This window comes from Oncorhynchus keta, chromosome 2 (genome assembly GCF_023373465.1).
Source record: "Oncorhynchus keta strain PuntledgeMale-10-30-2019 chromosome 2, Oket_V2, whole genome shotgun sequence".
NCBI lineage: Eukaryota > Metazoa > Chordata > Actinopteri > Salmoniformes > Salmonidae > Oncorhynchus > Oncorhynchus keta.
Genome location: NC_068422.1, coordinates 74406962 through 74429002, shown reverse-complemented (window position 1 = coordinate 74429002; position 22041 = coordinate 74406962). Strand labels below are relative to the sequence as shown.

Genomic DNA, 22041 nt, shown 5'->3' with positions numbered 1-22041 from the left:
GTTGCAGGTGTATGCAGTGGATGGGGTGGATCTCACTACATGACATTTGATGGAGTATATTACAATTTCCAGGAGAACTGCTCATACACCTTAGTGAAAGAAATCAACTTCAAATACAACCTTACCATTATTGTTGATAATCACTACTGTGGAAATGCCGACAGTGGATTCTGTCCTCAGTCCCTTATCATTCACTACAATTCCTATGAAGTGATTCTTACCCAGCAGAGATCTGGTGAAACAACAGAAAATGTGGTAACTATTTAAAAAATATAATTCCCGTTGCTTGTATTTTTCTATGCTGCTGCGTTTTTATGCTGCTGCATTATTAAAATCCCATAACTTTAAATGAAAACCAATAACGGGGTTAATATTGTCATGTTACTACTTTCAAAATAACACATGACTCAACCATCTAAATGTGTATCCATTTTTGCACAAATGCAGGTATATGTCAACAGTAAACGAATCTACCCAGCTTACAGAATGGGTGACATTGCTCTAACAAGTACTGGTGTGGAGGTCGTGCTGGAGATCCCTGATCTTAAGGTTCAGGTGTCTTACAAGGGGTCATCATTTAGCATCAACCTTCCTTACTCCCTCTTCCAAAGCAGCACAGAGGGCCAGTGTGGTGAGTATTATAAAAGAGGGTCAATATACATTTCACAGTTTCAAACTGTCAGTAGATGCTCCTATCTAGACCACCCTATAGAAATTGCATACAACAACAAACTATGGCCTGGCCTTGCTAACTAGGTTTTACACTATGCAATATCCCTATTTTTTAAGGTACCTGTGATAATTCCCAGAAGAATGACTGCCAGTCACCTAATGGTCAGATACAGAGCTGCTCAGTCGCAGCTAGCCAGTGGCTAATTCCAAACCAGGACTGTCCAACTCCTCCAACAGCACCACCCCCAAGCACATCCCCTACCCCCTGCAAGACAGCCGTTTGTGAAATCATGAACAGCAAGTAAGGAACATATCAAACTAAGTTCGAGAAAGGGAACAAGCACACAATGGGAATGGCTAAATGATCATTCACTTCCTAATGTGTTTTATCAATTGTAATGTACATTTTCTGTCATGTTAATTTGCTTGTATTTGAAACTTGTTTCTATCATAATACAGGTACTGTTCCATTGGCATTTCTGGTTAAAGGTTGCACTCCATGCATCTCTCTAAATCACTATGTCCTTTTCTGTCAAAGGGTCTTTGAGGAATGCCATAAAGCGGTTTCTCCTGATGCCTTCGTTCAGGCCTGTAGATCAGATGTCTGCTACAATGCTAATTCTAGCTGCTCTAGTCTGGAGGCATATGCATCTGAATGTGCAAATAAAGGGATCTGCATTGAATGGAGGAAGTTCACCCATGGAGAATGTGGTGAGCTGTGAATCCAAGCATAGTAGTTATGCCACAAATTCATAGGCAGCGACGTGCATTTTTTTTTGCTGTTGTTTAGCATAACTGTGACCTATTTTTGTCCTGCAGAGCATACATGCCCAGCCACGAAGGTGTACATGCCATGTGGTCCAGCAGTTGAACCAACATGTAATACCAGGTAAACTTTAGTCTGATTGGATGTCATATGAATTCCTTCATATTCTTTTAAATAAAGGATCTCCTGTATAATCCCAAACCTATTTTGTACGCAGATATAATGAGAAGTATTTGAACAACCAAACCCAAATGATCAATAAGACGAAGGAGGGTTGCTTCTGTCCATCTAAAACCGTCTTGTTCAGCACCTACTCTGATACTTGTGTGGTCTCCTGTGGTAAGAATGGGTTATGGGTCATTTTGCAGGTATCTATCAATATAAGAATTAGACATTTCTGTACTTTTAAAAGTTGAATTCAGCATGAATCACAGTTTACTGGCTTTATTTGTAATGGAAGAGTTAAAAAATGTGGAGGTGTGAAGAACTTGACCCCAACTTGACCCCAACTACAAACATTTTAAACACACCCTGTATTTATTTTCAGGCTGCACCGGACCTGATGGCAACCCCCAAATGGTAAGAACTGCCTCCATCTAAATATTCTCCAGATATTCATTCTGACATAGACATATGATGAGATGCATTTCACATGAGTCAGGGAAACTCACATACTTAGGATGGATACTTTTCATTGATAGGTCGTCCTCTTTATTCCTTCCAAAGAACAGACCAGAAAACGTTTAATCTCTGAATAACCACTTCCAACCCATTCCTTCTCACCTTGTGATGGTTCATATTAACTGCCATGGTTAAATCCACTTCATTTCAGAACAACAACATTTGAGTTCGTCTTTTCTATCTATGTATTGACCTGACATTACCCTGTTTTTCCATTAAGCCTGGTGATACATGGGAGAGTGGTTGCCAGCAGTGCACCTGTGACATGGACTCTGTGATTGTCCAGTGCCAGCCTATCACCTGCCCCACACCAGCCACACCCATCTGCAATGAGACTGGTTACAGACTGGTGAACAAGACAGAAGGCTGCTGCCAGAAATATACATGTGGTGAGTGATGGAACAGACCCTTCGGTAAAACATTAGAAGGCCAACTCTTATTCATACAGTACTAGACCAAGATCATCTGAAGTGTTGTGTAGGGTCATAGGGGTTATTTGACCCTCTATCGGCTTGTCTTTTAATCACTTCTCATTGGTTACCTCTGTAACAGAGTGTGATGCACTGCTTTGCCCCAAAGTCATGATGGACTGCCAGCCAGGGTGGGAGGCAATTATAAGCACATCCAACTCAAGCTGTTGTCCAGAGTATACCTGTGGTAAGACCCTTTGATTTTCTTCATCAGCGGTTTAGTTAGTTCATTGACTTTGTAATTCCCAGGTATCACTGGTTTGAATTACGTTTGTGTTAACTATGACATGAATCACTGGTATCATTGACTGATTCCTTCTCAATGTGTGTATGTTCAGTTCCTAAGGGTGTATGTGTCTACAATAACATTGAGTACCAGGTGAGAATAAATCATTTCAAATCAATTAAATTCAACAAGCTTCTGAAAGACACCCACACACATAGCTTGAGATAAGCTGTATTGTGCTTACTGCCCTCATAATTGGATGCATTATACTATAGAACTGCTCCCTTTGCACTCTGACCCTCCTCTATTCAAACAGTCTGTTATTGTGGATTATAACGTGTCTCTCTCTTTCACTCCAGCCTGGTGCTGAAGTTCCTAAAGGAACATGTGAGAATTGTATCTGCAGCTCGACCATGGATCCTAGCACCAAGCTCAACAACATTGTGTGCACAAATATCTCCTGCGACACTACATGTTCACAGGTAGTCATGTCTCTCTTAACAAACATGATACATGGATTTACGTATTTATAAGAAACTTGCAGTAGCCTACTCTGGAGAATTATGAAGTAGGTTACCAATAATTTACTAATATACTCTCCATGCTCGTATTAGGGCTTCCAGTATCAGGCCATACCTGGTCAGTGTTGTGGGAAATGTGTACAGACAAGCTGTGTGGTTAATATGCCAGATAAGACCAAACACACTATGCAGGTGAGTACCACAAGAGTGTATGAGGATGCATAATCTGTCTGCATGATCTGAAACTCCATCATAATTCTTCATCTTCTTCTCCTTGTGCGACAGGTGAACGAAACATGGTCACCACCTGGTGACAAATGTGTGATGTACACGTGTGACAAAAGTGATGACCAATATATACCAGTAGAGGTGAAGACTGTGTGCCCTGATTTCAGCCCAGAGATCTGTGTCCCAGTGAGTTTCTGTCCTATCTCACCTCCGTCTTGGGGACAATTAACACTGCAGTTACACTGTTTTCCTTTCTCACTCAGAATGTTACTATCATTCCTAGCACTCTTGGGTCATAGAGATAGATGTTTCAGTAACATTTAGAATGGAAGGGAGCTCAAATGTATACAATCTGCCGCTTATAAATCATCTCTCCCATTTTTCACTGCAGGGCACAGAAAAGACAGATGCAAATGGATGCTGCAAGACTTGTAAGTAACACGTCCAGCCAAATCAATCCTAATAACCACCTATCTACTGGTTAATAATAGCATGCTATGTCACCAAAATAAGACCAACAGGAAACATTGTGTGCCTACATACTGGCCAAAAATGTATATGTTGGCGGTCTCTGCTTCATCTACTGTCATACTGTTTCAAACAATAACTCTTGATGCATCTTTCCTGACCAGGCACAGAACGCAGGAATGTCTGTGAGATGAAGTACACCACCACTAGCATTGTCATCAGTGGCTGTGTGACCGCTGAGCCTGTGGAGATCAATTCCTGCTCAGGAAACTGTGGAACCTCTTCCATGTAAGTACTATGGATATTGAACGCAGCACTAGTCAATGTCCTGCAGGCCCCAGTCAGTCATCACCTATTCACTGTCTAGTGTGCCCTTTATGAACTACAAGCCAATTTGACTTACTTATTGCTCCTGTGCTCATCTTGTCAAGACAACCCAGGGAATTCAAGCCCTCTTTTCAACTTGTCTTGTGTTTCTGTGAATGTGCAGGTACTCAGCAGAGGCGAACACCATGATGCACTACTGCTCCTGCTGCCAAGAGGCGACCACTAGCCAGAAAGAGGTGGAGCTGCTCTGCCCTGATGGGTCAAAGGTCAAGCACTCCTACATCCACGTGGAGTCGTGCGGATGTCATGTCACAGACTGTGATGCAAAAACGACCGCCGCCCCGGGGACGACGAGAAAGCGCAGAAGGAGGCGCTAAACGTCTAGGGAGACAACATGCACACTGATATAGGAATTATCCTCATAACATTGAATGTTTTACTCCAAATTTATTTTCTTGTAACATTTTACTTAAATCTGTCATGTCAGTGTATTTCCACAATCGGCAACACTTACTATTATGTTCTTATACTTTCATTGTAGAATGAATGTATTTTCTATGATAAATGTAGTGGGTAATCTCTTTTCTCATTTGTAGTGAGTAATAAACAACAGCAACATCATGTGCTTCTGCATGTTGCTTTGCTCTTTCAGCAATTCTCACAATCCTTCAAGCTATTCACAGTGACCATTATAACAGTAACATTATGCTACTTAGAAGTATGTACAGGTAACTGACAAAATAACAGTAACATTATGCTACTTAGAAGTATGTACAGGTAACTGGCAAAATAACAGTAACAACATAAAGTGTCCTAATAAGGCATTGGGCCAACAGGAGCTGCCAGAAGAGCTTCAATGCACCCTGGCATAGATTCTCAGTGTCTGAAACTCTACTGGAGGGATGCGACACCATTCTTCCAAGAGAAATTTCATAATGTGGTGTTTTGTTGATGGTGGTGGAAAACGCTGTCTCAGGCGCTGATTCAGAATCTCCCATAAGTGTTCAATTTGGTTGAGATCTAGTGACTGAGACGGCCATGGCATATGGTTTAAATAGTTTTTATGCTCATCAAACCATTCAGGGACCACTCGTGCCCTGTGGATAGAAGTTATTCATCAGAAATTGAAGGTGACCACTCAGAATGGTTGTGTTTGTACTGTACTGGTGTTTATCTTGCCCTCAGGGCAGTGGTATTCAAAGTCAGGGTTGCGACAGAACTGCAGTGGGGTCGCCAAAATGTCAACAACAAAAAAATAGGGTACCAACGATATACAAATGTTTTCGAGAAACGTACCAATAGGATACCAACGATATACAAATGTTTTCGAGAAAGATCATTTGAAAGATAACATTTTAAGTAAATTGTTTTTTTTCTTCATTTTGATAAGAGATGAAAATGCAATGAATATAAGGTTATTTGTTGATGTAAAAATCTGGCTGAAAAAATTGGGGATTTACGCTGAAATAATGTGAATACCACTGCTCTATGGGTTGAGTGGTCATTAACCATGGCAGGAAAATGCACCACACCATAACAGAGCCACCAGAACCCTCATTTACTCAAGTTTTTCTATTATTTTGGCAATTACTTGTAGATAGCTACTAGTGACTTTTGAAAATATATTGACTCAACAAAACTTGCCAAGCAGTAAGTCACAAGATAGTAAAGGTATAATAAAATATGTAGCTAGAATAGGGTAGTGATGTTCTTGTATCATTGACAACATGGTGAGGTTTAAAGGGGCAATCTGCAGTTCAGACTGTCTCTATTGATGTACCATCCATGAGTACAAAATTTTAGTTTAAGGGCCAGATTCAATCCAATCACGTTTTGTCCACTATATGCACATTTTAAAGGCAATGTTCCAGTGATCGTAGAGACCACATTAACGGTAAACGCAGCACATGTCGGCTCGATCGAAAAATACTTTTATATGTCAATTGCGCTGTAACACAGATCTTCCATAGTCCGGATTGAATGTTGGCCTTCATCATGTTTTGAGTCTATACAGTGTTTAACTATTTCATTGTTTACAAAGATGTAAAACAAGCTTATATTTTGGGTTATGGCAGTTGAACTAAGCTCATGAGTCATTTTTAACTGATATTCGTCAAAAGTCTATGGTATATTTCAATCATCAAGTCCAAAAATGGCATAGCAAACAAACCAGGATGAGATCTACACTACAAGACCAAACACGTGCAGATAAAACATTTATTTCCATAATGTGTCATGAGTAAAAGAAACAAGAGCAAATGTCAAATTGCAAACATAATTTGATGCCAAAAAAGTGTTGTACATTCAAACCAGATAAACTGCTGTAGCACGTAGCCTTGCCATTCCATTGCAACAGAATCAGAACAACCTTCCTAACTTCCGCTAGAGTGCCTTCGAACATCCTTGTGCACATTGATCTAACTAAAAGGACTGTAAAAGTGAAATAAATGTCATGGTCTCTTTAGCTTAGGAAGGTACATTTACTTATGGACTATCACCAACAAGTAGAATGGCTAAACGTTGAAAGTGTTAGGGATTATACAGATGTCTGGCTAAACATGACACAATCATGTTCAAAATATGTCTATGAGAATGGGACATGTGGGAAAACAGAGAAGAAAACTTAATATTTCAAATGAAAGTGCTTGCTGTGTCTTCACGAAAGTGAAAGGTAGAGGAATGTGTTAAATCAAGAGGGGATAGAGTGCTAAATCAAACACAAGTGCCCAGAATTGGGTCTTTTAAATTTAAACAAGAAGTATTTTTTACATACTGTATGACACTCATGGAGATGGCCTAAGCATAAAGAAATGCACTATATACTTTCTTTAATGAATCACACCAAAACAGAGGATCTTTCCTTGGAAAAATATATGCACATCTTTGAAGATTAAGCTTATACAAATAGAAAATGAAAACCCCATGTCAAAATCAGACCTTTGGGGGGGGGGCAACATTCAATACCTCATGTCAATGGATCTTTACAAGTCTCCTCTATGTGTGGGCCTATATATGGTAGTGGTAGGACATTACATTTAATCTGTAAGATAGTCATACCAACAATTTTCTGAATATCATGGTATTGGGCTGTGCACACAGTTTTGTTTATTAAACCAGCAGGGATTTTCACAGCCTATAACGGTTTGAAATAAAACCTGTGAATTCAGATTGGGTGAAAGGAAAGGATGATATTAATAATATGTTTATTTCTTCACTGCATTCAATCATTTTGTATTACCATGTCATTATTTGATATTGGATTACCATGATATATTCTTCAACCATAGTTACCCACTCTTACTAAACAACTGACCAATGATATTGAAACTTTCCGAGGCATTTTTGGTTGGAGAAGTACAAAATCATATGGCATTATCCAAAGTAGAGTGGAATGGTGGCAAATGAACCTCAACATTTGAGAAGTTGATAGGCATTGGCTGTGTGGCTATGTGGGAATTTTCCCTTGTCCTAAGTCATCGTGGTTTGTTATATTGTGATAAGTCCCCTTTCTGCTCTGAACCGATAGAAATACCTAAATCTCTTGTCTTCATAATTTATCATATTTTGAATATATATATAACTATATTTATACAGATTGATTGATATATATCAATCAATCTCAATCAAATACAGATCGGCTCAGGACAGTACTGGTCAATACACATATACAGAGAAGACAGGTTAGGGAGCTCTCAACAATGTCTCACAAAAACTTCTTTCATAAATATCTAAAGCTTCTGCAGGATCAATTCCTTTCTTTATTCCACATACAGTAGCACTGCATCAATTGTACATAACCCATTCTGAGTGAAGTGGAATGTAACATTAAGCCAACCAGCCATCACAGCACTTATCAATAGGTAAACCAATGTCCCAATCCCAGATGTGGACTGGGAACAAAGCTATACATTGTTTCATAATACAGATGGTAATGTATACAGATGTATACATGTGTGACACCTCAGATATGGACATCTGCTTATGGTAAAAAAAAAAACAGCTGGATTTTATTTAGTGTGAGTGACAGTTGAGAGCTCGCAGGCCTGAGTGCATATTTACAGACTGTGCAGGGTGCTGTTGCTGTGAATGGGCAATGTTCTGGCAGCCACAGTGGATTTATTTGTGGCTCCACTGTTACAGCTCTTCTGTCATCTGGAGCAGAGAGTTGATGGCGGCATCCTTGTTACCTTGCTGGGCCTCAATTACAGTGCGGATCACTTCCCTGTCCAGATTGGGGAACATGTCCTGCAGTGCCTTAAGATCCTCCTCACTACAGAGAGCCTCTTGTGGGGCGACTGTGGGTGCTGCAGGCATACCCATGGGCACCATTCCCTGGTTGTATACAGTGGGCACTCCTGAGAAGAGCAAACCAGAGAGAAATGGGTAAGCAACAATCTCCTATTATTAATGTAGAATTTAAACAGGTCAACAGTTCTTAAGGGCAACACACACTAATAAACATCTCCCGTGCACAGTAAGTAGATCACTTGCTGGGTGCCGATGAGCAGTGGCAATTAAACATGTACAATAGTCAGAAAAATGTACAGAAAATGACAATGTTCTGTGGTCAGTCAGAGGCGTGGTCTATTTCGTCCTTTCGTTTCACTCGCTATGCCCACTTCCATTTGGAAAGTAGACTAGCAATCAAAATAGAACTGGGCCTTAGATGGCTGCAGTGTCTCTGTCTAAGATTGCCAACTGTTGAAGACTGACATGAGCCCATTTTAATCTGTTTATAATTGTATAATTAGCCTAGCATTAGTAATTATTATGTTATGGGTTAGATGGAAAGATCTATGTGCATTGTATTTGGGAAGAGGGAAATGGGTCTCTGAGGGCAAGAATGATTCCATAAGGGTGGAATAGAGCAGATGGAGTTCGAGCTGACAGATCATAATTACTGTTCTATAACACTGTCTTGTATCTTTACTGTTTTATATACTCTGAATATGAATATACAGTTTTTATATATTATTGGAGATCAAAAGTAGTGTTAGATTTAGGCTCTTTGTGTATGAGGAGTGTAATTATCTAGTGAATTGCAGTAGCCTGTAGTCGTGTTATGACCGGTATGTGTGCTTTTGCAGCTGCAACACCAACAGGTGAATTAATCTATCTTGAGTTTTCTTGGAGTCTCTTTGGATTATTGTATCAAACATTCAACCTAATACTACATCACAGTATGATTCTACTCACCTGCAATGGGTACGTATCCTACCCCCTGCTGATAGACTGTGGGCATGAGGACAACGGGTGGAGACATATGCATACCTGCTGGCATGTTCTGAAAGCATGAGAGCCAAGAGGAATATCAATCAATCACTTTCAAACTGTCCTACAATGACAATGTGAGCATGTGTGTTTTATGAACTCACAGCATAAGACATGACCAGGTTGATCATGCCCTCCTTGTCGTCGCCTTGTCTGCCACTGAGGCTGTACCACTCATCAACCACACTGCCCTCTCTCAGGCCTTCCGGGATGGTGACATGTGTCCATGCAATTCTGTCATCCATGGAGAATGCCCTCTGGAAAAGTGACCAGCACAAACACCTCAAATCATTAACTTGTCCCTAAAATCAAGGATGATCATCAAGAAGAAACACTCAGAGTAGATTGCTATCAATAACTCCAGACATGACTAGTTGTCGAGCCAATAAGTTACGATCTTCCTCACCCACCGCCCCCTAATTCCTTCTTTCTCACCTCATCAAAGATCTCCAGGTAGAAGGAGTCTACTCCAGGTGGGACAGTGCACTGGATAACTTTGTTCCATCGTGGATTCTTGGCACCATTATGGGCTGTGGGTGTTTCATAAACAGCATACCCTAGTCGGACCCTGCAGTAAGGGTCCATGCGTGTCATACCATAGTTTTTAGCTAGCTTGGCCTGGAGAAAAGAGGGACATAACAGTGATTCACAGGAAAACATTCCCACTGCATTAATAACCTTGTGTTCCACAATAAGTCTTGACTATAGGGAAAGACCAAGCAGATGCACAATTAAAAACGCCTTACCTGCACTACAGTGATGCTAAGCCGTCCTACAGTGCCCAGGGATCCCCCATACTGCAACTGCTGCGCTGCTTGGGCATCCAACTGAACTTGTTGCTGCTGCTGGGTGGGAGTAATACGCAGGAAGTCTTGAGGCAACTCCCCAATGTATACCTAAAAAGACAAAACGAGCAGAGGAATTGTAAGAGTGAGGACAGGTAAACCACACTAGAGGATGAAATGGGTCAAAATATGCAGCGATTTCACGGACACACCATTGATATGGTGTTAATGGACGCTAGACCTCGACAGGTTAATGGACGCTATGTGAGAATTCTACAAAGAACAGGAGTAAACAAATCTACTTTCACCAAATGTCAATAATGTGGTCGTCAAAATACATGAATCATTTGAAAACATTAATGTGGCAGTTGTTAACAATGTCTAAAAATCCCAATACTGTATGTTATGATATTTATGAGCCGAAATCTAAAGCAAGTGCCATGCTAAGAATTCTGTGGGGCAGCCCTTTTTCTGAAACCCGCAAAATCAGCTTGTTCATATTTGCTCTTGGCGTAAGTATTCCTCAATCTACCAGAGTAATGTGTGACATTTTATTGCTAAGAAGTATTGGAAAGTCCTGAGGGTGTTTCATGTGTATTGGACATCCTTGGACTGAAATATAAGGTAAAACTATATTATTTTGGGTCTATCATTACACGTTTTCCTCAGATACACCAAAAAAACATAACAGGTTACAAAGTAGAGCGTCATAGCCAGTGTTGGCAACTATTTTTCAGTGAGATTAACTATCGGCTCCTTGATTTGTCGCTAGTTGACGTTTTGCCTTGCGGCACAGCTGCGGTGCCTGACGAAGCATTTTCACCCCCTCTCCCGGTGCAAACCCCCTCCCCTTGTGCCTCTGATGTGACTTCTGTTGCAGACAGCTTCTCCCACTCTTGTTTTCGGTAGAATTGATTGGGAAAATATGCTAAATGCCATCAAATCTATAGAGAACCGGGTGGCAGGTAGCATAGTGGTTAGAGTGTTGAACTTTGTTATATAAATAATCTAATATAAAGCGTTACTAGCAGACCAAAGCTCTGGTTAAACCGGATGCCCTCAGATAACTCTGGGCCCAGTGTCCTCAGTCAAGTCTAGAGCCTGTGTGCAATAACATGATTATCCGAAGGACACACAGCTACCATCACGCAAATATACTCCCCTGTAAAACTACAAAGAGCAGCCTGCAACACTAACGAGCTTAGAAGTGCCAAGCTATCTCACTGACATTGACCCTTGCATGCACTCCTGCAAAGACAGGAAACACCTGGGCCTAAAGCAGACATTACCAGTCCCTAAATCCACGTATCCTTGACACACATACATCTCATGAAGCACTGTACACTCACACTCTAGCCCCCCCTGTGCACCAATGCTGTGCACCAATGGGGCCCGCTCTGGCTAGAGCAAGGCCCGCCTCCAACTCTTCAGGACCAGTCAGAAGACCAACACAACGAGACTCCACCTACATTATTCTGTGTATACATTCTGCTGTAAACTCTGGCTGAGCAGCCTAATTATTCTGACTCTTCACAGAGTCACATTCCTTAGGTCCATGCACGATGTAGAACAAGATATCTTTGACCAATAAATTGCCTTTTTGATACACCCGATTCCACTCTGTCCAGCGTCGTTGATTTGCATTCCCTCTCCAGTATGAAACACTAACAACTTGCAACCGAAATCGAATCCCCGAGCTGACAAGGTAAAAATCTGTTGTTCTGCCCCTGAACAAGGGAGTTAACCCACTGTTCCTAGACCATCATTGAAAATAACCATTTGTTCTTAACTGACTTGCCTAGATAAAAGGTTAAATCTTTTTTTTTTAAATGTCAAAACTCTGCAAAAGGTAGCCTGAAAAGTAGCTGAATTTGTCGCTAGAACATTTTACCAATTAGTCACTGGATGGGTCTGAAAACTTGCTAAATATAGCGACAAAGTCACCAAATTGTCAACATTGTATCATAGCTACAATTTAATGTATGGGTTGTCAGGGATTGCTCCAAATTCTTGTTCCCCCACCCCCACGATGAGTGCTAGATGTGTGGGAGTCCTTGACACTGTTCCCTGAGGCAACTGGGGCGAGAGGCAGCATTATGCTACTAGCGATTTTTGTGATGAATGGTTTTATTCTTTCAAGTAAAACTACAAGAATTCAGCGGCGACAGGCCTACAACCGATAACAACATAGCTAAGTGAATTGAAAATGTGTCCCATCTATCTTTCTGTGCAGCTGGCTAGCAGGCAGCTCACTGTCTCTTCTGAGTCTAGGCTAATCATTGGTTGGAAATGGTGCAGTTTATCCTCCCTTCGCCAGAGAAAATGATCTAAAACCAAAAAATAACATTACAATGTAACCCAACTCAGGCGTAGGCCTACCTTAGAAGTAAGCTATATTATTAGACTAATAGATTTCTGTGTAACAGTTCAGACTTAGCCTAACACAGGCACACACTTCTCACTATGTGTGACGTGGTGTGTATGTGTTGGTGGGTGCTGTGTGAAGATTCTGAGAAATGTGTGTGGGGATGCTGTGTGTGCAGGTGGCACAGGGTTGGGCCTAATATTTGGCACTCTAGGCCTCTTCAGTTGGACAACTAAATCCAACATAACTGTGATTTAAACCGCCTAACAGTTGCTAATTGGTAAATACTAAATAGTAAGCCTGCTTTTTGTATTAATCCCAACTACATGTACTCTTGACACTCCTGGTGTGTGTGTGTGTGTGTACACGTACGCATGGGCTCCACCTTACAAAGAACCCAAACCAGCTGCATGCGTGCACCATCGTGCACAATAATGCATACATTTATTTGGTCCCCCCACACCAAACGTGATCACGACGCGCAGGTTAAAATATCAAAACAAACTCTGAACCAATTACATTAATTTGAGGACAGGTCGAAAAGCATTAGACATTTATGGCAATTTAGCTAGCACTTGCTAGCTAATTTGTCCTATTTAGCTAGCTTGCTGTTGCTAGCTAATTTGTCCTGGGATATAAACATTGAGTTGTTATTTTACCTGAAATGCACTTGGTCCTCTACTCTGACAATTAATCCACACAGAAAACGGTCAACCGAATCGTTTCTAGTCCTCTCCTCCTTCCAGGCCTTTTTTTCTATGAACTTTATATTGCGATTGGCAACTTTCATAAATTAGGTGCTTTACCGCCACCGACCTCGTTCGTCTTTCAGTCACCCACGTGGGTATACCCAATGTGGTCCTTCTGTAGCTCAGTTGGTAGAGCATGGCGCTTGTAACGCCAGGGTAGTGGGTTCGATTCCCGGGACCACCCATACGTAGAATGTATGCACACATGACTGTAAGTCGCTTTGGATAAAAGCGTCTGCTAAATGGCATCTATTATTTATCTATTAATGAGGAGATGGCATGTGGGTACCTGCTTCTATAAACCAATGAGAAGATGGAAGAGGCAGGACTTGCAGCGCGATCTGCGTCACAAATAGAAAGGACTTCTATTTTAGCCCTTGGCAAAGCAGACGCTCGTTGACGCACGCGAGCAGTGTGGGTGCATTAATTGAATAATATCGATTTCTACATTTATTTCGCAATGCTCACGCACGCGATGCGAGCGGTGTTGTCAGGGTATTACTCCTCAGTGTAAACTCCCAGTTCTGCATAAAACATCAATATATGTTAACAATGACCACCTTAGTTTAAATGAATGGTCTTAACTGGTTGTATTTTGTGTTTTCAGTCAATTAGCATATTAAGTATCACATTTTTATAAATCGTACAAAAAGTTGTTCTAATTTCATAAATTGTTACAAACTCTGTTTTGCATTAAACATTAAGATTTGTTAATATGACAATCCCTACTTTAAATGATTGGGATTTATTTACTGTAATTGTATTTTCCTACGGACTAATTTGTGTATTAAGTGCCACATTCGCATAATATGGCTTTTTAATTTCATACATTACATTTTATTTGAAAATATCATAACAATATGACCACCCTATCTTCAGTTATTGGACAAAAAGTGTCAGGTGATTTGGTCAGGGTTTAATCAGTCTGGGAAACCAGTCCAACATCATCAGATCTTGCTCGTCTCTGCCTCTCCATCACTGCCCTATAGAGGTAGTTCAGTAAAATGTTGCTTAATACCTCCTGCCTAGGCTTCAGCTCAAATGGCTAACAGAGGACACTGGTTTAGCTGTGTCCTGATAAACTCAAGCAAGTAACGTCAGCTAAACTGGCCCTATAGACACAAGCTACAGCCATTTGCCTCACATGCTGACCACTCCTCTCGCGTCGCGTGCATTGCAAAATAAAATGTCCAAATACATGTTATTCAATCATTGCACACACACTGCTAGCGAGCGTCTGCGTAGCCAGACGCTAAATAGAACTTGGTTCTATTTGTGACGTATAATGCGCTGCAAGTCCCGCCTCTCCCATCTTCTCATTGTTTTTTAGGAGCATATACCACGTGCCATCTCTTAATTGGATTTTAGGAGCATATACCCACGTGGGTGATTGAAAGATGAACTGAGGTCCACACTTAAGTCAGTAGTGGCAATGCACCTTAGTTGGTTGCCAACCGCCATATGAAGTCAGAAGAAGCAGCCTGAACGAGGAGAGATTACTAGAAAAACTTGTACCCTTTTATCTGTGGATTAGAGGAAGTTGTGCATTTCAGGTAAAATAACAACCCAATGTTTATATCCCAGGTCAAATTAGCTAGCAATAGCAAGTTAGCTAGCTAAATTGGCATAAATGTTTAATGCTTTTCAACCTGTCCCCAACTTAATATAGTTGGTTCAGAGTTGGTTTTGATATTTCAATCTGCGTGTCCTGATCGTGTCTGGGGAGGGGGGACACAATCAACTCCTGTGAATACAGTAGTTAGCTTGACGGAAGATGGCAGAAACTGAGGTTTTGTTTGAAACTGCTAGTGAGTCGAATGAAACTAATAGTACAGAAAGTGAGAATGAGTGTGTTACAGTGGTGAAGAAAAAGAGAAACAAGAGAAGTAAAGCTATGTTGGAAAATAGGAAACCACTAGACTCATTTTTGGTCCGAATCAGGGTTTTGGATCATTGCTACTTGGGAAATCCATTTAACATCTCCAGGAAAATATGGAATGTGTTGGAAGAAAGTATGGAGTCGGTGAGTCACAATAAGTGGTCTTGTTTAGATTTGTTTGTGTCTGCGGAGCAGAAGAAGCGTGTGTTAGAAGCATGTGTTAAGAGTCAAAAAGATATCGGAGTGGAATGTATCCTGCATGGATTTCCATAGCAGGACGCCTAATAACCCTACGGGTTAGTTCTGGTGTGGCGCAAGAAATAAGGGCAGAGGATATAACTGAAGACTTTGATGGAGTGGTTGGTGCACATTGATTGCCCTGTATAGTGGATGGAGAAAATAAGTTAACTTCATCAATGCCACTCTTTGATAAAGAGTCTCTCCCTAGATACCCTGTAAGAGCTTTTGTGCACAAGCCCCTTCAGTGTCATAAATGTAAAAGATTTGGTCTTGTGTCAAGTGTGTGCAGAAGTGAAGAATATCATATGCCAGTTGAAGGGAAATTCTGCAACTGTGGAGGTGAACATGCGCCTGAATTCTTGGAGTGCACTGTTAGGGTGAAGGAGAAAACGGTTGGAAAGGGTAAAGAGTGTCCAGCGTGTCTCCTATCAGGAGGTGGTGAGAAAATTGGAAGGAACAAGTGGCGGGGGGGAAGAAGCAATGGTAGAGCTACCACGACCAGTGAAGGTTTCTCATCAACCGAGAGATAGTGAAATGCTACATATTAAAAAGGTGGACTTTGTATTATTTATTGCAATGGTCATAAACTGTACAGCACAAGTGGAGAAGACGTCTAAAAAAATTGGAATCATTGAATGCTGCTGAACGTTTGTCTTCGTGATTTCACAGCCATGCAATAAATCCTGTCAGTGTATGTAGCCCCATCACAGGGATGCATTTTTGAGTGGACTGTGATTGGGGAAGTATGATGCTTTTTTTTAGTTGACGTGTTTTATTTTGTATGTCGTTTTCTCCCTTTCCCGGAATGTTTTCTTGTTCATTTCTTATTCAATACCCCGTCCAGCTGGAGGCGGTAATGGACCATTAACATTAGAGACCAATCGCCATTAAATCCCATCGAAGAAGTAGTTAGCTAGGTAACTGTCTAGTTGACTTTAGATTTAACCAGTAAGTAGCTCATTTTCATAGCTAGTTAGCCGAATGCTAACTACGCCTTTGTGGTTATTGCTCCTGGCAAGCTCTAGCTAAGGAGCGCAAGCTAGCTATATGGCTATATCCAGAGAGACCTGGCAAACTTTAGGCTTCTAAATTAGCTGGCTGTCGTAAAAACGACCCAGCAAGCTAGCCTGAAGTTAGTAAACTACTGTAGCTAGCTAACGTTTGTTAAATTAACTAACGTTACGGTGTTGTTTGCATTAAAACGTTGCAGCTAGCTACAGCTAATCTGGCCAATTTGGGTTAAAATGAAAAAGAGTGATTATTGAAGCTAACGTTAGCTAAAATGGTGCTTATCCGTGTTCGTTAGCTAATTTAACATTAGCTAACTTCTATAGCTTGTTATCTAACATTAATCGTTATATTTACCTGTCCTCGTTGGGTGCTAATGGTAGTACTCATTCCGTTTTGAAGTGTGTCAATTTCACAAATAACGAAAGCCTACTGCAACCGTATACCGTTAGAAAGAAGAGGGCAAATATTACTCGCAAAAAGTAAACAACTCAAGCTCGCCAGTCATCCAATCGTGTCAAGCCAAGAATTCTTATCCAGGCAGGTTTGATAATCAGCTGACTTGACCTCTTTCCGCTTCTGATGGGTGCGTTGCAGAACATCGGTAAGCGTGAGGTCGCAATTTCAAGTCTGATTTGGGCGAGAGAAACATAGTGCCTCTCAATGGTCCATAATATTCAATAGCTTTTCTCCTTAATTTTCACAAAATAACAGGACAGCCAGAATATGCTTTAACCTGTTTTATTTCTTTACCAACATGTACATAGAGGAAAAGCAGATGACGACAGGAAGGCATAGGCTATGCACTCATGGTCTCGAGTTCATCCATCAAATCTATTATGTTCCTCCTATTAGATTGAAGTGAGTTGTGAGTATAAACTCGTATTCACACTGCAGGGCTTAATGCTCAAATCAGTTTAGATTTTCAAATCCATTTAGGAATACTGACTGTCCAAATAGCAAGTTATGGTGACCAAATCGGATTTCAGACAGCAGTCATTAGTTGACGTGGCCAAGCTAGTTGTCATAGTAACGATTAGTGTGCGCACTGGCAGTGGTGTAGGCTGATTGGTGGTGGTGCTCTTACTTCTTCCTATCAATCAGAAGTTATGTAGCAAGCTAAGATGACAACAATGCCCTGCCATATACGTTTCACAGTTGCTTCGAATGGTCAAAATCATAGTGTAAGAACACTTTTAAAGCTTCGAAGGATAAGATGATCCAACATTCAAAACAAGCCATTTTTGGCCACAGTAGTCAACTAGCTAGCTAGCCGTTTAGCTTTCAAGCACATTCACTAATTTGTTTGCAAACAATTAACAAGGTAGTTAGCTACCACCTTCATGTGGTTTGATATCTGATTCCATGTGCTTTTTGACTGTTCAGACTCAGTAGCGGTACATGGGTAGAATCTCTGGGGAAGCCATATTACAACCTATGTGTTGTGATAACTGTTGTTTGTTCTTTAACCTGTTAGTTCATATGCCTTGCCACCATGATATATAGGCCTACAGCCTATAGCCTATATAGGCCTGAGCTGTTTGTAAATTCAGAGTGTGGTCAGATTGTCCTTTCCTAAATTCAGACCATTTTCTGACTTCACAATAGCATCCAAGCTAACTGGCTAATGTTGGCTAGCTTGCTAGCTTCTTCCAGACACAAATAAGAGTACACCTCACTCTGACCATTTTACTCCCCCTAGTAGAGCTGGTTAGGCTGTTTTCGTGTTATCTAGAGCATTGGTGACTGCAACTGTGCTGCTGGCAACAATTTAATTACACTTTTTTGTCAACGTTTACTGACACTGGCCATATTCAACTGGTTCATTCATCAGTTATTCAGTTCATCAGTAATTCATCAGTTATTCTGCGCTCTTGCACACTCAGAGAGAGTGCTCTGAAATCGGAGTAGATAGCCACAGCGAATTTATGAACACACCCAATGGCTGAATAAATTCAACCACACTTGTTTCATCACAAAACCGGAGAGCAACTGTCAGATGGAGTCCACAAAGCATTTTGGATGTAACAAACAGCTACATTGCCTTTTATTTTTATTTATTTTATTTAACCTTTAACTAGACAAGTCAGCATTGTCAATCAAGTTAATGTTTTCAACATTTTCAGACTACTAAACAACTATTGTTTCCTGTGTGTGTGTGTGCGTAAGTAGAAAAATCATGTTGATTCACCCTAGCTGTAGAGAAATACCAATGTGATCTTCCTCTGTTTTTCAGCTTGCTCACCTAACTTCCTTTCATGGGCAATGATGAGCCAGATAGTTAACATTAACCTACTACATCTAGCTACACTGAACAAAAATTTAAATGCAACATGTAAAGTGTTGGTCCCATGTTTCATGAGCTGAAAGATCTCTGATATTTTTCATACGCACAAAAAGCGTTTTTAGGGAACATCTAATTGGCATGCTGACTGCAGGAATGTCCACCAGAGCTGTTGCCAGATAATTGTAAATATTAATTTCTCAACCATAAGCCATAATGTTGTTTTAGATAATTTTGCAGTACGTCCAATCAGCCTCATAACCGCAGAACACATGTAATCACGCCAGCCCAGGACCTCCACATCTGGCTTCTTCACCTGCGGGATTGTCTGAGACCAGCTGTGGGATTGCACAAACAAAGAATTTCTACACAAACTGTCAGAAACCTTCTCAGGCAAGCTCATCTGCGTGCTCGTCGTCCTCACCAGGGTCTTGACCTGACTGCAGTTCGTAGTCGCAACCGACTTCAGTGGGAAACTGCTCACCTTCGATGACCACTGACACGCTGGAGAAGTGTGCCCTTCACAGATGAATCCCGGTTTCAACTGTACCAGGCAGATAACGTTGTGTGAGCGAGCAGTATGTTGATGTCAACATTGTGAACAGAGTTCCCCAAGGTGGAGGTGAGGTTATGGTATGGGCAGGCATAGGCTACGGACATCGAACACAATTGCATTTTATCAATGGCAATTTGAATGCACAGATATACCGTGACGAGATCCTGAGGCCATTCATCCCTGCCATCACTTCATGTTTCAGCATGATAATGCATGTCGCAAGGATCTCTACACAATTCCAGGAAGCTGAAAATGTCCCTGTTCTTCCAGGCCTGCATACCCACCAGACATGTCACCCATTGAGCATGTTTGGGATGCTCTGGATCAACGTGTACAACAGCATGTTCCAGTTCCCGACAATATCCAGCAACTTTGCACAGCCATCAATGAGGAGTGGGACAACATTTTCCAGGCCACAATTAACAAACAGCCTGATCAACTCTAAGCGAAGGAGATGTGTTGCGCTGCATGACCAAATGGTGGTCACACCAGATACTGACTGGTTTTCTGATCCACGCCCCTACCTTTTTTAGGTATCTGTGACTAACAGATGCATATCTGTACTCCCAGTCATGTGAAATCCATAGATTATGGCCTACTTAATTTAAATTTCCTAATGAACTGTAAAATCTTTTAAATTGTTGCAGGTTGCATTTATATTTTTGTTCAGTGTACATATTGGACTTTCAACCTCTCAGGCCAGAGGCACAATATATTAATTTATGGTTGGATCAGAATCCAGTACGGAGAATGAAGTAAAACTACAAGTCCAAATCCCTATCTCATTCCTTCGCTAATTTAGCAAAAGGGCCAATGTTAGCTAGCTAGCTAGCCATCGGAGGACAACAACACAGCAAGATGAAACAATTAATATTGTTTTCTGTAAAATGATGTTTTGCTTGATGTGAAGTGATTGGTGTGAAGCCAAATCCAAATTGGCTTCCTTTGCATTCACTGCTATGGCGGCAATAATATCATACTCTTTTTGACGAGACAACATCAGAAAGATGGGTTACACATACAGAGACAGAGGGGCGCTGTTTCCCGCGCTTGGATGCTTTCTCAGGTGAGATACAGTCAGCCTCTTGCGAATTGAAGGAAAAGTACGAAATACAGAAATGAAACAGAGTGAAGCTTTGCATAGGCACTTTGTCACTCAGAAACTTATTCCAGTGTCTGCCTGCAAAGTGAAAATCTTTGCTTGTGGATGATTAGGCTACCTGCCCCTTTCCCCTTTCAAAGCATAGGCTACTGTACTGAAGTTACAAGCTTGATTCAGAAGATAGGGAGAGAGATTTGTACTTACAGTGGTTCCTCCTTTAAAAGTTGCGAGCTTACACCGCGTGACTTAGAGGTACCCAGTGTCACAGCTTCATTGCTCCAGACCCACACAAGGGGGAGTTTGAGCACTCATTATGCATTTGCGTCCCAAGGTTTTTATATGACCAATCATATCGAGTGGTTCCAATGACGAATTTGACGCAAGCCACCCGTCCCTGGTGGCTTTCTTCAACAAAGATGGCTGACAAAACATTACAGGGGAAGCAGATGTATAAGTAGTTATAACGTCTTAACGAGTCAAGCTAAAAAGTACAATTGAGAGGAATATGTTTGTTAATGTAGAGACAAACGATTGTGCGTATTCTTTTGTCAAAGTTAATTTACGGAAAGCACAACTATGAAATAACACATAAAATCAGTTAATCAATCAAAATCAAATCAAATTTTATTTATATAGCCCTTCGTACATCAGCTGATATCTCAAAGTGCTGTACAGAAACCCAGCCTAAAACCCCAAACAGCAAGCAATGCAGGTGTAGAAGCACGGTTGCTAGGAAAAACTCCCTAGAAAGGCCAAAACCTAGGAAGAAACCTAGAGAGGAACCAGGCTATGTGGGGTGGCCAGTCCTTCTGGCTGTGCCGGGTGGAGATTATAACAGAACATGGCCAAGATGTTCAAATGTTCATAAATTACCAGCATGGTCGAATAATAACAAGGCTGAACAGTTGAAACTGGAGCAGCAGCACAGTCAGGTGGACTGGGGACAGCAAGGAGTCATCGTGTAAGGTCGTCCTGGGGCACGGTCCTTGGGCTCAGGTCCTCCGAGAGAGAGAAAGAAAGAGAGAATTAGAGAGAGCATATGTGGGGTGGCCAGTCCTCTTCTGGCTGTGCCGGGTGGAGATTATAACAGAACATGGCCAAGATGTTCAAATGTTCATAAATGACCAGCATGGTCAAATAACAGTAAGGCAGAACAGTTGAAACTGGAGCAGCAGCATGGCCAGGTGGACTGGGGACAGCAAGGAGTCATCATGTCAGGTAGTCCTGGGGCATGGTCCTAGGGCTCAGGTCCTCCGAGAGAGAGAAAGAAAGAAGGAGAGAATTAGAGAACGCAAACTTAGATTCACACAGGACACCGAATAGGACAGGAGAAGTACACCAGATATAACAAACTGACCCTAGCCCCCGACACAAACTACTGCAGCATAAACAACTTTTGAAGGAGGAACCGCTGTAGAAGAATGGATGAACTTTTTCAGTGCT

The 22041-nt window shown here is 41.3% G+C and overlaps 2 protein-coding genes across 51 annotated transcripts in view; one reads left to right on the top strand and one right to left on the bottom strand.

Moving 5' to 3' along the window:
* The window catches only part of LOC118371097 (mucin-2-like), a 32604-nt gene extending 27594 nt beyond the window's left edge, over window positions 1–5010 (top strand). For all 50 annotated transcript variants that reach the window (XM_052482994.1, XM_052482909.1, XM_052483010.1 and 47 more), the window contains 16 exons: window positions 8–255; window positions 448–631; window positions 790–973; window positions 1211–1383; window positions 1492–1561; window positions 1656–1777; window positions 1986–2017; window positions 2340–2508; window positions 2672–2776; window positions 2928–2968; window positions 3175–3297; window positions 3430–3528; window positions 3622–3750; window positions 3956–3995; window positions 4197–4320; window positions 4523–5010. In XM_052482994.1, the coding sequence (XP_052338954.1) occupies window positions 8–255; window positions 448–631; window positions 790–973; window positions 1211–1383; window positions 1492–1561; window positions 1656–1777; window positions 1986–2017; window positions 2340–2508; window positions 2672–2776; window positions 2928–2968; window positions 3175–3297; window positions 3430–3528; window positions 3622–3750; window positions 3956–3995; window positions 4197–4320; window positions 4523–4736 (2057 nt within the window). In that variant the 3' untranslated portion in view covers window positions 4737–5010. The remainder of the gene's footprint in view (window positions 1–7; window positions 256–447; window positions 632–789; window positions 974–1210; window positions 1384–1491; window positions 1562–1655; window positions 1778–1985; window positions 2018–2339; window positions 2509–2671; window positions 2777–2927; window positions 2969–3174; window positions 3298–3429; window positions 3529–3621; window positions 3751–3955; window positions 3996–4196; window positions 4321–4522) is intronic.
* Window positions 5011–6562: 1552 nt separating this feature from the next.
* LOC118360057 (toll-interacting protein) lies at window positions 6563–17392 on the bottom strand. The gene is made up of 6 exons (XM_035739120.2): window positions 17014–17392; window positions 10377–10526; window positions 10066–10248; window positions 9735–9887; window positions 9556–9643; window positions 6563–8714 (listed from the first exon to the last, which is right to left on the bottom strand). The coding sequence occupies exons 1-6, from the start codon at window positions 17044–17046 to the stop codon at window positions 8494–8496; spliced, it is 828 nt and encodes a 275-aa protein (XP_035595013.1). The 5' UTR covers window positions 17047–17392; the 3' UTR covers window positions 6563–8493.
* Window positions 17393–22041: the final 4649 nt, after the last annotated feature.

Bases quoted from the DNA above. Each gene is read 5' to 3' on its own strand.
- LOC118360057 (XM_035739120.2), bottom strand. From the start codon at position 17,046: ATGAGTACTACCATTAGCACCCAACGAGGACAG. The intron at 10,249-10,376 runs GTAAGGCGTTTT...TCTTTTCTCCAG, and splicing joins TTAGCATCACTGTAGTGCAG to GCCAAGCTAGCTAAAAACTA. The intron at 9,644-9,734 runs GTGAGTTCATAA...TCATGCTTTCAG, and splicing joins ACCTGGTCATGTCTTATGCT to AACATGCCAGCAGGTATGCA.